This window comes from Populus nigra, chromosome 7 (assembly GCF_951802175.1).
Source record: "Populus nigra chromosome 7, ddPopNigr1.1, whole genome shotgun sequence".
NCBI lineage: Eukaryota > Viridiplantae > Streptophyta > Magnoliopsida > Malpighiales > Salicaceae > Populus > Populus nigra.
Genome location: NC_084858.1, coordinates 4,627,865 through 4,644,071, shown reverse-complemented (window position 1 = coordinate 4,644,071; position 16,207 = coordinate 4,627,865). Strand labels below are relative to the sequence as shown.

Here is a 16,207-nt window from a genome sequence, read left to right as displayed (position 1 = left end):
GCTACTTTAGTGGCAAATTGGGTAACCAAATTTGCAAAGAAAGTGATAATCAATGTATTTTATATGTTATTTTAGTCTAAGCCTATGTTTAAAAGGGGTGAAGGTAGGGTAATAATCCAATATACCAAAGCTTGGAAGAATGCTAAGCTTAGATGACATGATTTGATTTGCTTCTAGACTTAATATTCTTGAATTCAGTTACATGTTGAGCCCATGTATATATGAGTTTAGAGAATTATCAGACTCAATATTCTTGAGTTTGACTATTATTCTTGGGTTCGACTATGTACTAAGCCCAAATACATGTGGGTTTGAGCGAGATTTTAAACCCAACATCCTTAGGTTCAGTTATGTGCTGAGCTCAAGTACACGTGAGTTTGGTGAGATGTCAGACCAATATTCTTGGGTTAGCTAAGCGCTAAGCTTAAGTACATGTGAGTTTGACGAGATAATAAATCTATTATTTTTGGCATGTCATCATTCCAGGTCCAAATGTACGTGAAAGTGGCGATCATTATATGTTCTATGTTAGGCCACGAGACTTTGTTTGCATATTTTTATGATGTATAAAAATGATAAAAGTTAAGAATAATCATCTTTCTACACCTTTAGGTGTATAAAAATCTCCTAAAGACCTATCATATTTCCATCAATATTAATAATGTGTAAGAATAAATATCCCTCATTAATGTTGTGTAAGGAATATTTATTTTTCATTAATACTATTATAAAAAAAATGAAACTCCGATCCCCTCATTCAAGCAACACAACATGGTACAAGAATTATATGTACCCTCTAAACCACTTGGGTAAATAGTTCATATTTTTCTATTTTTTAAGTATTCATACTTTTATTCCTAGAGTATTTATCATATAAAAATAAGAACAAATACTCTTGTTCTTAGAATTTAAAGCTCATTCTCTTTTTTATTACAATCGCATATTAAAAGTCATTGATTTTATCATCAAAGGGTCCCTAAACCCCATTAAAAGGGATTATTTTTATAGGTGTTAGGTCTTTTTACAATAACCATCAATTTCAGAAACTCTAGAGAAGGGAAAATTAATGTGAACATATGATTATCCATTCTTCAAACACTCAAAAACCTTATTTATGAGCATATTGGAATTTGGAACATCATTAATTGGTGTCGTTTTGTGAGAATTTGATTAAAAAAACCATCAAATGTTCTCATTAAACTGATTTTTTACATCCTTAATCACCATAAATGTTAGATAATCAAGATACTTCTAGAGTAGGATATGTGATAGATCTTTCTGCCATAGTAAACACTTTTACCTAACCAAACCTTCAATAACTCTCAACCATGTATAACTTCTTATCCAGGTTATGTTGGCAGCTTAAAGGCCAAATCTAACTTGTCACCTCAGTAAGCTTTGACACTTATAGTAACACCCAACCCCCCATAAAAAAATGCATTATTTAAAGGAGTTTAGGCAAAATGAAATGCTGGGGGGTTTTCAGCCTTAACAATCACCAAGTCTTTCTAGAGAGTGTTAATGTCATCATAATGCTCATGCATGTAGTGAGAATTCTAGATGCCTATCTGGCCATTACGGGATGAAGGATATCCATCGATCTTGTCATTTCACGTTAGAAACCTCAAGCTCCCTAAAACTCTATAAATATAGGAGTAGAAAGCAACTTACAAGGGAGTATATGCATGAAGATGTCGATACCCCCCCCATGAAATTCAAGATTTCTTATTGTCAAGATGAGTGTTGGATACTCGTATACCCAATGATTATATTTCTACCAAGATGAACTTGGATAAGTATAATGATTTTGCTAACCCAAAGGAACACGTACAAAACATATAGAGCAACCTGAAACTTGTTTTCCAAGATAGCTATTATAAGCTTTGACGACCTTTGTTTCAAGGTGGTGACATAATTCAACACAAGTATTCCAGCTAAAAGAAGCTTCACAAAACTTTTTAGGGTTACTCATGTAGATGATGAGTCCACACGAGTATACTTGAAGAGGTTTAATGAAAAAATGCTCAAGGTCAAAAAATTGATTGAGTTAATAGCTCTTAAGACCTTGATAAGTGGAGTAAAAAGGAAAGCTATGCCTGCTTGCTTGGTAGACCAAGTTAACTTTAATGCCATTATTCTTTTGTGCTTTTTTGCATTACCACTAAGTCCCCAACTTCATGTGTCTTGGATTTCTACACTCCTAAAGCCCTTAAGATCTTTAAGGCCAGAGGATTCAGAGTTTAGGACGGTGTTAAGCATGGTAGGAAGGGTGAACCCTATAAACATGGTAAACGTATTTGTACATTGAAGGATGCGTCTTGACAAGAGGGTTAAAATGATTCCTTTACACCTTTGTTCGAAGCCCAAAAGGTAAAAAATAATTAGGATATGCCATTTTTGAGAATGTGAGGTGAGCAACGACTTGATTCTCGTGTCTTTTAGTATTTATTTGACATTGTATTAACTTTTGTTTTTCAAATTATTTTTTCTTGAAAATATATTAAAATAATTATTTTTTCATTATTTTAATCATATTAAAACTATAAAAAACATCTTAAAAATATTATTTTAATATATTTTCAATTAAAGAGTAAATTTAAAAAGCACTTGCATCAAATTACCAAATACACACTAAAATCTATGTGCTAACTAGAGGTTCCAAGTGTTATGTTAAGAGTTTTTTTTTTCATGGCACACTTATATGTCTTTGTGTGTGTTTAATATTGTGGTGCGAAATGCTTTTTAAATGTATTTTTCGCTTGAAAATACATCAAAATAAATATTTCCTCAATTTTTTTAGTTTTAACATTAGCACATCAAAATTATTAAAAAGACTAAAAATAAATATTAATTTAATATTTTTTCAAGATAAATATATTTTTAAAAATCATATAAAAATTATACAATATACTAAAAGGGCTCAGTGCCCCTCTTATTGTTTACCTAGACTTAGAGAACTGTGAATTGGAGAAATGTAATGACAGCTCAGCCCTTACCACAAAAAGTTGCAAGGGCAGCGAATGAGGGGTATGGTTGTCTTTTCACTATGATGCATTTGGTATTGAAGAGATGATTTGGGAGAAAATGGTCACTTTAAGTTTTGGTGGGGCTTCCCTAGGCGTCAGCCAAGTCCGCGCCCCCACATGAGAACACCTGGTGCTTGGGTTGACCTGCCTTTGTACTAGGTCAAACCCGATCACCATGTGGCGCTGGGTTGCCCTTGCTCTGAGCGTGAGCTAGCCCGAGCCCCCATGTGGGGACACCTGGCATTGGTGCTGCCTGCCCTTGTGTAAGTTCAGACCCGAGCGCTAGGTGGCGTTGGCTTCCCTTGCCTTGGATGAGAGCCAAGCCCCCGCCCTCGCCCCTACGTGATTTCACCTGGTGCTTGGACTGCCTGTCTTTTTGTTGGGCTAGACCCGCGCGCCACGTGACACTGGGACTGGCTTGCCCTGTTCCCAGGGCTAAGGGTCAAACTCGGCATGGCGTTGAGGCCGCAAATAATAATATGTTTTTAGTATTAATAATTTCAATGATAATAAAAATAATAATCTTTGTATCTAAAATAATAATATTTTTGATATTAATACTTTGAACTACAATAAAAATAAATATTATTACTTTCAATTATAATAAAAATAAAAATATTTGCACTGCAAATAATAATATTTTTGATATTAATGCTTTGAACTATAATATAAATAGTAATATTTATAACACAAATAATAGTATTAATATTAATACCTTGAATTATAATAAAAATGATAATATTTATGGCACAAATAATAATAATAATAATAATAATAATAATAATAATAATAATAATAATAATTTTTAATTTTATCCTTCAAATCAACTATATGGTTTTTCTTTGGTGGTAAAAATATGTTAGACTTGGACGCATTCACGCCCAATCCTATGTTGGGCTGGACGCATTCCTGCCCAACTTTAGGTTGGCCTTGGACGTGTCCACGCCCAACCACACGTTGGGTCTGGACGCGACCGTGTCCATCCACATGTTGGACCTGGACGCGTCCGCGCCCAACCATGCGTTGGATGTGGATGTGACCGCGTCCACCTCCATGCTGGGTCTGGACGCGTCCGTGCCCAACCCTATGTCAATTTTCTTAATATAATAGTGTATGTTATAAATTTTATTATTTCTCTTATAATTCAAAGTTTTCATATAAAAATTATTATTATTTGTGTTATAAATATTATTATTTTTATTACAACTCAAAATATTATTATTTATGTCATAATCATCCTTGAAATTCTTAATATAATTATTTATGTGATATAAATATTATTATTTTTATTATAATTAATAGTACGAATATTAAAAATATTATCATTTTTGTTATAAATATTATTATTTTTATTATAATTAATGTTATTAATAAAATAATTAATAATTTTGAAAACAAATTTATTATTAATATTAATAAAAATTATTTTTTATATTATAAATTTTTACAGTATTTTTTATAAAATAAAAAACAAAACACCGTCTAGTCCGAGCATCCAACTAGTAGAAGCTATACACCAAACCGTCTCTCTTCACCAATGAGCTTTGGAAGTCAAAATCATTATCACGTTCGCATTTCTCCTCTGGTTGCACTCGCATGGACGGACGTTATAGTCTAGAAAATGATGGGTCAAGCCATCAAGGCTCAAACCATGGGACACAATAGATGGTCGACCAAGTCATGTTAAATTCTGATTTACAAGGCCGTGCAAATTGAAATGCTGCTAGGGATATTGCTTATTAATTTGTAAATATGCCATTTATCCCACATCGAGAACGAGGAATAAAAGAATGCAAGCACATCTATAAGAAAGAGGCACTGTACCTTGTTGCCATTTTGAAGGGTCGGTTGTCTAAACATGCCACTCCCGCCCTCGTTTGGTGAGTGCCGTATGGCTATCAAGACATTTAGCCGACATGATTTGTGGAACCTATGGCTCGCTTGGCTGACCCTCCTTGCACGTGGGAATGATCTCTTGTCTTGGAATTCAGGCCATTTTAACTGTGATCTAGCATGAGGCAGAGAAATCAATGTGTTCCAACTGTCTAATTTAATTTGTTTGATAACTCCAGCATAAAAATTAGGAGGGATGGATTCAAGTTATCGCATGGTTAAATATTTCTAGTTCTACAACTATTAAGCCTGGAACTGGAAATAAGCCATTTCTTGAGTTATGCAATAACTAGGTCATTATTTCCATGAATGCAAGCATGTCATTCACTATGCACCAGAATCATTCAGAAGTGTGTTTTTTTTTCCCATTTTCCTTCTGTGGCTGGGGTGTAATTGAGAGAAGCATAATGAAGTTAAAGTAAAGTGGATCGGATGGATTGAATCATCGTCTGCCTTCCTTTTCTGGTTGGATGTGGAAATGCCAGAAAATGTGATTTTTGTCTTTAGGGAAGTTGAAGAACATGAAAAAAGTTCGGTGTATTTACTCTGTTCAATAAATTATTTATTGCTGGTTCGTGGGGTAGGCAGCCTTTAAGTGAGCTGAATGACTGAATCTTCGTTTGTGTAACTAATATTCTCTTGTATTATCAATAAATAGAAAGTTTATAGATAGCGGGCAGGCAGCTTATATCTTTGTGAAGTTTTTCCGCGGGAAATCTTTACCATTCTGCAAATCCATTCAGAGATATCTTTGTTATTAGACAGAATTAGTGCCGTTAACTGTGGTAAGTTCATACCTAACTTAAGTGAATGCTTAAATTTATCAACCAGTTGCAGTTTACCAGTTAGAAAAGCATTAAATCAAATTATGATAGCAGATGTCCCGTACCCAATAAATGCTTTGATGGCAATGTGGAGTGGAAAGAAATAAAAACTGCAACTAGCAATCACAGCAACAGTTTTTGGATCTGTAATAATGGGGGTGATTGGATAATAAACACTATACCGTTTGCGATGGTGGGAAGCCTGAGCAAAAAGTGGAGAGTTCTTTCACCTGCAATCGAACGCAGAAAAGAAGAGGACAATTATTGTGGGCTTAAAATCAGATACCAATAGCAGAGAAATGCTCCTGCAGTTTCTCCGGACATTTGTCAGTCCAGGGGATAATGCACTTGCTTTACATGTTCAAGAACCATCTGATACTTTCGATCCGAATACCTTCCTTATCCATGAAGATATCTGTAAGGCCAAGCAGGTATACAATTTTGACATTACAAGAATTTCTGAGGATTATTTGTCTCTACTCTTATTGGTTATTCTATGAAGGTGGATTTCCTAGTTAAAGTTTGCTCTGGGGACAGTTACATTTCAGAACAACGCCATCAAGCGCGCGCCAACCATGCGACAATCCTTGTAGTTGGATGCAGCCTTTCAGGGTATTCAAGCTGACATTCCAAATTGTGTCTCTCTTCACCTGTGTCTCACTCCTATGGTTTTTGAATTGCAGGCTCAAACAAACAGTAGTCAATGAATACCTAAAAGGGTTGCCCCCAACTTGCAGCCTTCTGGTGATGGATATGTTCTGGAGAATGGTACTCCAGAGGCAAGGTGTAAAGATGACAGAATTGAAAGAAAGTTTTAAGAAGAGAAATGAAGAATGCAGAGAAAGCAGAGCAGTTGACGAAAGAAGATGAACTTAATCACTGTATTCACCTTACTGTTGTTATATTATTGGAGTTGTATTTATAGCTAATCTATAGACATAAACTAGCTTCTTTCTTCAGTGATTAACAGTTTTTCTAACTGTTTTGCTAACTGTTTCTAACTGCCTAACAACATTAACAGATTTAACTGTCTAACAGAATATTAACAGCTTCATCCCATAATCTCTTGGCATGTGGCATCATCTTGATCGTTGATATCTTTACATTCCCCCGAAATCGTATGCATGGAAGAGCCAAGCATAAGATTGGAGCAATGGTGACGAAATAATGGAGAAGAAAGACCCTTAGTAAGGATGTCAGCAAACTAATATGCGGAAGAAATGTGTTGAACAAGCAAGTCACTGTTGATGACATGTTCTCTAACAAAGTGATAATCAATCTGGAGATGCTTCATCCTGGAATGAAACACTGGATTGGAAACGAGAGAAAGAGCAGAGATGTTATCACAATAAATTAAAGGCGGAATAAGTAGTGGAACATGCGCATCACAGAAGAGTTGGCGAATCCATGTGAGCTCAGCAGCAGCAATAGCAAGAGCTCGATATTCAGCCTCAGCAGACGAGCGTGAGACTGTATGTTGCTTCTTAGAAGCCCATGAAATAGGACTAGATCCCAGGTAAACAACAAAGCCAGAAACAGAACGATGATCATTGGGATCACCAGCCCAATCAACATCACTGTATGCTTGTGAATTAAGAGTGCCAGGCTGAAAATGAATGCCATAATCAAGAGTACGCTTGAGATATCTCAAGATTTGTTTGACTGCAACAACATGAGACTCCATGGGATTATGCATGAATTGGCAAGCTTGATTGATAGAGAAGGCAATATCAGGACGTGTGAAGTTTAGATACTGTAAAGCTCCAACAATACTCCTATACTGTTGTGGATGAGAATAAGGCTTCCCATCATCCTTGAGCAAGTGATGATAGGGAAGACAAGGAGTGGCACAGGGCTTTGAATTTTGTAAATCAATCCGATCAAGTAATTCCTTGATATAGTTATTTTGAGAGACAAACAAGCTAGAGGAAGAAGAAGAAACCTGCAATCCCAAGAAATATGTCAACGAGCCTAAATCCTTCATATCAAATTCCTGAGTTAAGGCATCAATAACTGATGTAAGAAGAGATGAATGACTGCCTGTGAGAAGAATATCATGGACATAAAGCAGTAATATCACAGTACCATGAGAGGAATATTGAACAAATAGAGAAGGATCAGCAAGAGAAGCCTGGAATCCCAAGCTAGGTAGGAAACTTGTAAACCTTTCATTCCAGGCACGAGGAGCCTGTTTCAACCCATATAAGGATTTGCGGAGTCTGCAAACAAAGTCAGGATAAAGTTTGCTTGTAAAACCTTGGGGCTGAGCCATATACACCTCCTCTTAAAGAATTCCATGCAGAAATGCATTTTTAACATCAAGTTGCCTTAAAGGCCAATGAAATTGAGTTGCAAGGGCCAGCACCAGCCGAACAGTAGTTGGTTTCACTACAGGCTAAATGTTTCATTATAATCAACGCCCTCTTCCTGACTGAACCCCTTGGCAACAAGGCGTGCCTTATGCCTAGCAATAGAGCCATCTGTATTTTTCTTGATACTATAAATCCATTTACAACCTACAAGGTTCTTGCCATGTGGCAGGGGAACCAAATCCCAGGTACCTTGGGCATGGAGAGCATTAATTTCTTCTTGCATAGCAGACTGCCAGGCAGTATGTTGTGAGGCAATCTTGAATGTGCTCAGTTAAACTGAAGAAAAGGCAACAGATTGAATAGTGGTGGAATAAGCTTTCCTTTTGGAGATACCATTCTTGGACCTAGTTGTCATGGGATGAATATTCATAGGGGACAGAGGTAAGACGACACAAAGATTCTCAGGATGAAAATCAGGATCCTGAAGAGGAGAAAACTGTGTAACAGAATCCAATCTTGACAGAGGTGAAGAAATGATTGGAGAAGACAATGTGTCCAAAGAGACAGCAGGGCTCATGGTGGATGATGAAGTAGAGCACGCAGGCAAGACCACATTATGTAATGAAATGGAAGGTGGAACAAGAGGAGATGCATGAGAAGGAGAAGAAGAAGAAGCTGAAGGCTCAGAGATGTAGGGAAATGCAGATTCATTAAAAATAACATGACGAGTCACAAAACATTTATGATTTTGAAGTGAAAAACAGACATATACCTTGTATTGACCTGCATACCCCAAAAAAATACAGGTGGAAGTTTTAGGTTGAAGTTTGTGAGTGTTGTAAGGCTTGAGAAGAGGAAAGCATGCACAACCAAAGACCTTTAAATAAGTGAGGATAGGTATAGAACCATATAGTAACAGATAAGGAGACTTGAGCTGAAGAATTGAACTAGGCATCCGATTAATCAAATAGATGGAAGTAGCACATGCATGGAACCAAAATTTAGAAGGGAGATGAGCAGTTTGTACTAAAGTGATTGTTGTTTCTAGAATGTGGCGATGCTTCCTTTCAGTAAGACCATTCTGTTTAGGGGTGTATGGATAAGAAATGTGATGAACAATTCCTTTAGTGAGGAGATACTGCTTGAAAGAATGATTGAGGTACTTACCACCACCATTACTCTGAAAAATGTGAAGATTAGCAGAGAACTGAGTGATCAAGAAAGCATGAAATGAAACGAAGATGGAATAAACTTCTCCTTTATTTCTCATTGGAAAAATCCAAGTGAACCGAGTACATACATCAATGAAGCTAACATAGTAACGAAAACCATCAATGGAAACAGTAGGAGAGGGATCCCATACATCACTATGAATGACTTCTAAAGGTGTTGCAAACTTGAGTGCTGGATAAGGGAAAGGAAGTTTTGTAAATTTGCCTTCTAAACAGGCAGTACAGATGGATTTAGAATGGTCTGCAGTAAAAGGAATCTTGGATTGATGTAAAAGAACTGAAGTGATTTTGTTAGAAGGGTGGCCAAACCGCTTGTGCCAGAGGCTTCTGTTTACTTGATGACCAAGATAGCAGAATTGATTCTTTGAAAGGGAGAAGGACTGTGATAGGCGAGAGTGTGGAATGGATAGAGGGATAGGGTATAAACCATCTTTACACAGTCCCTGGAGAAGAAACCTCCCTTTAAGCTTATCCTGAATGCAAAAACCAAAGGCATCACAAATAAAACGACAATTGTTGTCCTTACATAACCTACGAACTGATAGCAAGTGTTGTGACAACTTAGGCACATGCAAAACTTGTTGTAATTGGAGTGAGCATTGTGGAACATTCAAAATAGAAGAGCCAACATTGGAAATACTCAAACCTGAACCATTTGTAGTAGCAATGGTGTTTGATCCTAAGAAAGGAGTTGCTGAATTGAGTTGAGTTAGATTAGAAGTCATATGAGTAGTTGCTCCAGTATCAGCAACCTAAAATTGCGCAGTAGAGTCAGAAGAAGGAAAGTGTGCATGCATTGCACTGAGATTAGGGGAAGGTGGTCTGCCTTGATAAGAAAAATTACCTTTGTGATAGCACTGGATAGCCGAATGACCAAATTTCCAACAAATCTGACATTGGACTGAAAGGGTAGGAGAAGGTGATTGATTATGCCGTTGATAGCAATCAGCAGCTACATGTCCTTTCTTATTACAGATTTGGCAGATGGGAATGACAATACCTGGACCAAGAATACCAGAACTAGAAGAATGCATTTGATGAGGTCGTTGACCAATTTGATAATGACCACGACTTCGGCCACACCCTTTAAAATAAGAGCCTCTATTGTTAGAGTGGCCATTGTTGGTGAACATGGAATGTGGACCATTAAAACCACCCGTGGAGTTATGATGACCAGTAAAGCCCCCACTCAATCCAGAAGATAGATGAGATGATGGAAAAGTCTTCGAGTTTGAAGAGTATCCTTGAGATTGTAGATAAGAATGAGAAGGAGAAGATTCTTCATCAAGAACAAGAGCCTTGCCTTAGAATGTTTGATTTTGAGCCAACATTACAGAAACAAAGGGAGATGCAGACTGTGTATTCTCAAGAGTGGCTTCTTCAACAAGTAATTGAGATCGAAAGTCTTTAAGAGACAAAGGAGTATCTCTGCCTTTAATCATACATCTGAAAGTGTTGTAGTCAGATGGCAGGCCATTAAGAGCCAAGATCACAATGTCATCATCCTCAAAGAAAACTCCTGCTGCAGAAAGATGATCTCTTGCATCTTTAATTTTTTGCAGATAATGAGAAACTGGTTCTGATCCCTTTTTAATATTCTGAAGCTCACTTTTCATATGAAAAATGCGTGCTTTGGTGACTATAGAGAATCAATCCTTCAGTTGAATCCACATATCATTGGCACTTATACATCCAATAACATAAGAGATTGTAGTAGAGGAAAGAGTAGCAATAAGCAACTGCATTAATGCTCGATCATGCATCTTCCATACCTGATATTCATCAGATTCGACTCCCTCAAGGTCAGAGTCTGCATTAAATCGGCTAGGACACTGCTTGGAACCATCAACAAAACCTAAAATACCATGGCTTTCAATAAGGATTTGCATCTGAAAATTCCATGTGAGGTAGTTGGTATCATCAAGCTTAACTGCTACAGCAGTAGCAACTGTAGAAAGTAAGGAAGTTATAGGAGATTGAACAATCTGGAGTTGAGAAGATGTCACCATTTTGTTGTTGGAATGCAGAAACGGAAAAGCAGCTGAAAGGAGTTGTTCTTTGATGATAAAAGAGAAGAAATGAAGTTAGTGTAAGATGTGCGGAAGCAGAGGATTAGGAACTAAGCTCTGATACCATGTAAAGATGGCAGAATTGAAAGAAAGTTTTAAGAAGAGAAATGAAAAATGCAGAGAAAGCAGAGTAGTTGACAAAAGAAGATGAACTTAATCACTGTATTCACCTTACTGTTGTTATATTATTGGAGTTGTATTTATAGCTAATCTATAGACATAAACTAGCTTCTTTCTTCAGTGATTAACAATTTTTCTAACTGTTTTGCTAACTGTTTCTAACTGCCTAACAGCATTAACAGATTTAACTGTCTAATAGAATATTAACAGCTTCATCCCATAATCTCTTGACATGTGGCATCATCTTGATCGTTGATATCTTTACACAAGGGACCTCTCAACAAGGCTCTACCCATTCACTCCTTCGACATCCCCTATCATCTTCATCAGAAAAGAGTCATTCTCATAAAAAGAGAACGGCCTCTCAGTTACAAAATCGTCGACTGTACCATCTCCCTCAACAGCATCATCAATGCAGCAGAATGATATTACAGGAAGGAAAAATATCAGGAAGACAGTCCAGATTCCAGACTTTTGGGCAGAAAAGCTGTCTCATGGATTGCTGGTCGTGGAAGCTAAGATATTCGTCAAGCATTTCACACTTCAAGAGCTCAATCTAGCTACTAATAATTTCAGCCCTGAAATGCTGATTGGAGAAGGTTGATGTTTACTCCTATGGGGTTGTACTCCTGGAACTTATCACTGGGAAAGAGGCTATCCAAACAAACCAGGTGAATCACGGAAGCTCGGTTTTATGGGTAAGAAAAGAAATACTTTGGATTTGAATGAATTCAGAACCAGAATGAAGACTAAGCTGTTTTGTTTCCTTGACTTGCAGGCAAGGTCTTTACTTAGCTCCGGCCTATGGGAAAGTCTCATTGATCCCCTCCTGAATGGAGACTACATGAAAGAAGAGATGGAAATCATGATTTCTGTAGCACGTCTTTGCCTTGCACATTCATCCTCTAGGAGGCCAACGACGAAAACGGTGAACTTTCTTATTTCTCTCCATATAAATAAATTACATTTAGATTTTGAAGCTCAACTTTATGTCCTAAACTCTTCCTTCATCATTCTTTGTTCGAGATCGAGGCTGGATTTCTTTTTAATTGGTGATGGTCTAGATTTTGACTCTTGATTACTCGGGAAAAAAACATTTGATACCTTTTTTCTTTTTTTGGTAAGCCAAGGTACGTACGTAGATTAAAAAGCTCCAAGAGGAAAGAACCTCGGGAGAAAGAAAGAAAGTGACAGCATAGAATCAAACAAGACAGAAACTTGGTACATGATGAAAAGAAGTTGGCAGCTTGCCATCTTAAGTTAATCAAAATACGGAGCGGACCCTTCAGCAACATGACACCTGACAGAGAAATTATTAGCTTAACAAAACAGGTGGAGAACGTTCCAAAAAAACACATAGACTCTAAAAGGGGAAGGCATAGAGCACTTCTTTATTGTCGCATATCAACTATGCGAATATGGGAAATTTAGAAAGTATTCATGTAGGGTTCACCCATTCTTGACTCTGGAGATCCTCCACAAGTTTTTTATCCAAATGGAATGCTGTGGTGAGAACTTCAGGATAAAGAGGCCAACTGGCTCCAAAGATTGCATTTGCTACGGTGTTTACTCCTGGATTTTGGCTTGTTAATGCAGCAATAGCAACGGCAGGAGTCTTTCCAATATTCAATTGAAAGTGAATGAGGCCGAATGGGAAGACAAAGAGATCTCCTGGTTTTAGGATTTTGGTAAAGAGACGATGATCAGGATTTGAGGTGACAAAGCCAGCATAAAGAGTGCCTTCCAAAACCAGCAGAACCTCCGATCCTCTGGGGTGATAATGTGGAGGGTTTAGGCCACCGTTTGGCGCCAAGTCTATCCGTGCTAAAGATACGCCAAGAGTGTTAAGCCCAGGCATTAGATCGGCTGTAATGATATTAACACGTGCTCCAAGTTGATTTGATGTGTTTCCAGGAACATCAAGCCCCGAGTACGAGAAATCATCAGGAGTGGCGAGGCTTGGATTCTTACACAATTTTCCATTAACAAGAACTGCAGACACAAGCAAAATGTAATCAGTTGGAATGCGAATTCAAAATGAAATAAATATAATAGTTCGTGATTCGGAAAGATCACAATCTTGAATGTACCAGCAGAATTAGCATCATCTATTGCTACGCAGAAGTCTTGGAGGGGGCTGGGGTCATAGGCAGTGACAAATGAGGAAGCCAGAGCCAAGAGAATAAAAACTGCTATCAAATTAGCAACTTTCATCATGGTTCTTCTTTGGCTTGCTACCTTTAATTCTTTCCTTTTCTTTTTTCCTTCTTGGGTATTGTTTGTTGGGTAAGGCGTGAGAGCTTGCATGCAGGAGCATGGGTATTTATAGGTTATGAAACTCTATGAGATTGTTTAATTTCTTTTTTCAACAAGTAATTATTATTTTTTTATCAAGCGAAGATTGGACTTTGACGATTGTATATATAATGAAACTCTAACGCACCTTCACTAGTTAAATCTACGTTTTTGGAGCAATATAATTAATTAATTAAATAACCAAGCAGAGACTAACAACAGTGACGATGACTAAATGGAGGCAAGATACTTTACGCCTCTTAATTGGCCAAAAACGTGCTGTTTAATCACGAGGATTAAGAAGGAATGTGTTCTTAATTAGTTACTCAATCATCAAGAACTTCTAGATTTTTCAATTCTTCTACTCCTGAAGAGAACCTCTTCATTCTTTTTTGGAGGTTAATGGACTTCAATTGTTTTTTCTTTTTCAGTTTTTCCAACTCAATATCAGGAGTGTATTCAAATTAACTTCTACCACTGACTGCAAGCATAAATATTTGTGTTTGTTTATTTATTTTTTCTGACGAGAATGTTGAAAAATAGTTTTAATTATTGGCACAGTGATTGGAGGCCGGCTCTTCTCAATAATTGGAGCGGCTTCAGCATGACTTCATTTAATTTCAAATTTTTATTTTTAATTATAAAGCGTTTATTTCTCATAATCTCTTCAGCATGACTTTAGAAGATCATCCACATATAACAAAGCGTTTATTTCTCGTAATCTCTTCTTGGATTCAAACTAAGAAAGGGGTTATTATGGAAAGAGGCTAGAATCCTTTTATATATATACACAACTTATATAGAAATAGTTATTATATTTAGTATATTTCACTATTGTATTGTACACAACTCTAAAAATATAAATACAAAAGACTAATTTAATCAAAAAATTCAAACTGTTAGGTAAGATCTCATGATATGATTTATATTATTCTCTATTAATATTTTTCTTTAACATAATTTTTCTATTTTTTATATTATTTTCTAATTAATGGACTTGAGTTGTTTTTTCTTTTTCATTTTTTCAACTCAATATCTGGAGTATATTGAAATTAACCTGAGCATTAGCGATGACTAAACCTCCCTTTTTGAATACCAAAAGTACTATTTCATAAATAATAATAAAATAATATTATTTGAACTTGAATTATTGAGTTACGTAGTCTCCTGATTGTTCATTGTTGAGGAGTCTAGAAAACAATACTTTTTTCTTTAGGAGCCTAAAAGATCATCCACATATAACAAAACAAAACGTTTATTTTCCATAATCTCTTCTTGGATTCAAACTCTAATTCAAACTAAGAAACGGGTAAATGATTTCAACTGTTCGATCGATAGATGGTTTTCGTATTTTTTCCCCTAACCTCATATATATAAGGGACAGATATCAATGATTAATGCAGAGATTTTAAGAAAAATTAATAGGCAAAATCATCCTACCAAACTATATATGATTGAACACTGTGACTTTTATTTTCAAGCCAAAAAAATAGAGATGCATCATGCATGGGTTTCGGGCATGTGTTCATCTCTACAGATGACATGGATTAAATAGGCAAAACTTCTAGCTTCTGAAATTACAGATTTTCAAAATAAGTGGCAGCATTAAAGGAAAATACAGATTTGTTGATATATGCAGCTTTGATTAAATATTAGATTTTAATTTGTGAAGAGGGAAAGAGAGATAATGATATCATTTGAATGAGGGGCTGAAAACACAGTTGATAAACCTGGTTTGGTTTGATAGCTTGATTTCAAGAAATATATCAAACCAAACCGGGATGGTATGAAGTTGAATTGAAATATATACTAATGAAAAGAAACGATCATTGAAGGCTTGAAGTCCATCAGAAAGCCACACCAAAAAATAAATAAATTAAAAGAACACAACAAGCAATCTAACCAGTGAAACAAAGAAAGAGAGAGCGCCTATGGTTTTGGTTATTTATTTTTTCATGGATGAAAATCATGGTTTCATTGAAGAATGCAAGAGAACGAAGATTACAAGATGAAGACGTTCTCTCCAAGAGTATAAAAATTGAAGAATCTAGAAATTCTTGATAGTTAGATAATTAAGATTAGGTTTGTTCTTAATCCACGCAATTAAAAAGCAATTATTTTGACCGATAAGGGGTTAAAGTATTTGTACAAAGAACTTAGTCATAAGCAATTAAGCTCCCAGGTAATCGTCGTCATCCTTATTATTAATATTGTTGTCTATTTATCACAGAATTTCCTTGTTTATTAAATATATTATATGTATTAGTGTTTATGCATACAATTGTCAAATTTGAATGTCTGATTATTATATTGTTAATAAAAACTTAAACAAAGGATAAATGCTCTACTATAAATACCCATGCTTTGCATGCAAGTTCTCACTCCTTACCCAAGAAATAATAATAGTGGAATAAGAATTCAAGGGAGCAAGAAAAC

The 16,207-nt window shown here is 36.1% G+C and overlaps 1 protein-coding gene across 1 annotated transcript; it reads right to left on the bottom strand.

The window, feature by feature from the left end:
- Positions 1–12,702: 12,702 nt before the first annotated feature.
- On the bottom strand, positions 12,703–13,755 carry LOC133698273 (germin-like protein subfamily 1 member 16). The gene is made up of 2 exons (XM_062121147.1): positions 13,567–13,755; positions 12,703–13,468 (listed from the first exon to the last, which is right to left on the bottom strand). Exons 1-2 carry the CDS (start codon positions 13,691–13,693, stop codon positions 12,915–12,917), a joined length of 681 nt encoding a protein of 226 aa, XP_061977131.1. The 5' UTR covers positions 13,694–13,755; the 3' UTR covers positions 12,703–12,914.
- Positions 13,756–16,207: the final 2,452 nt, after the last annotated feature.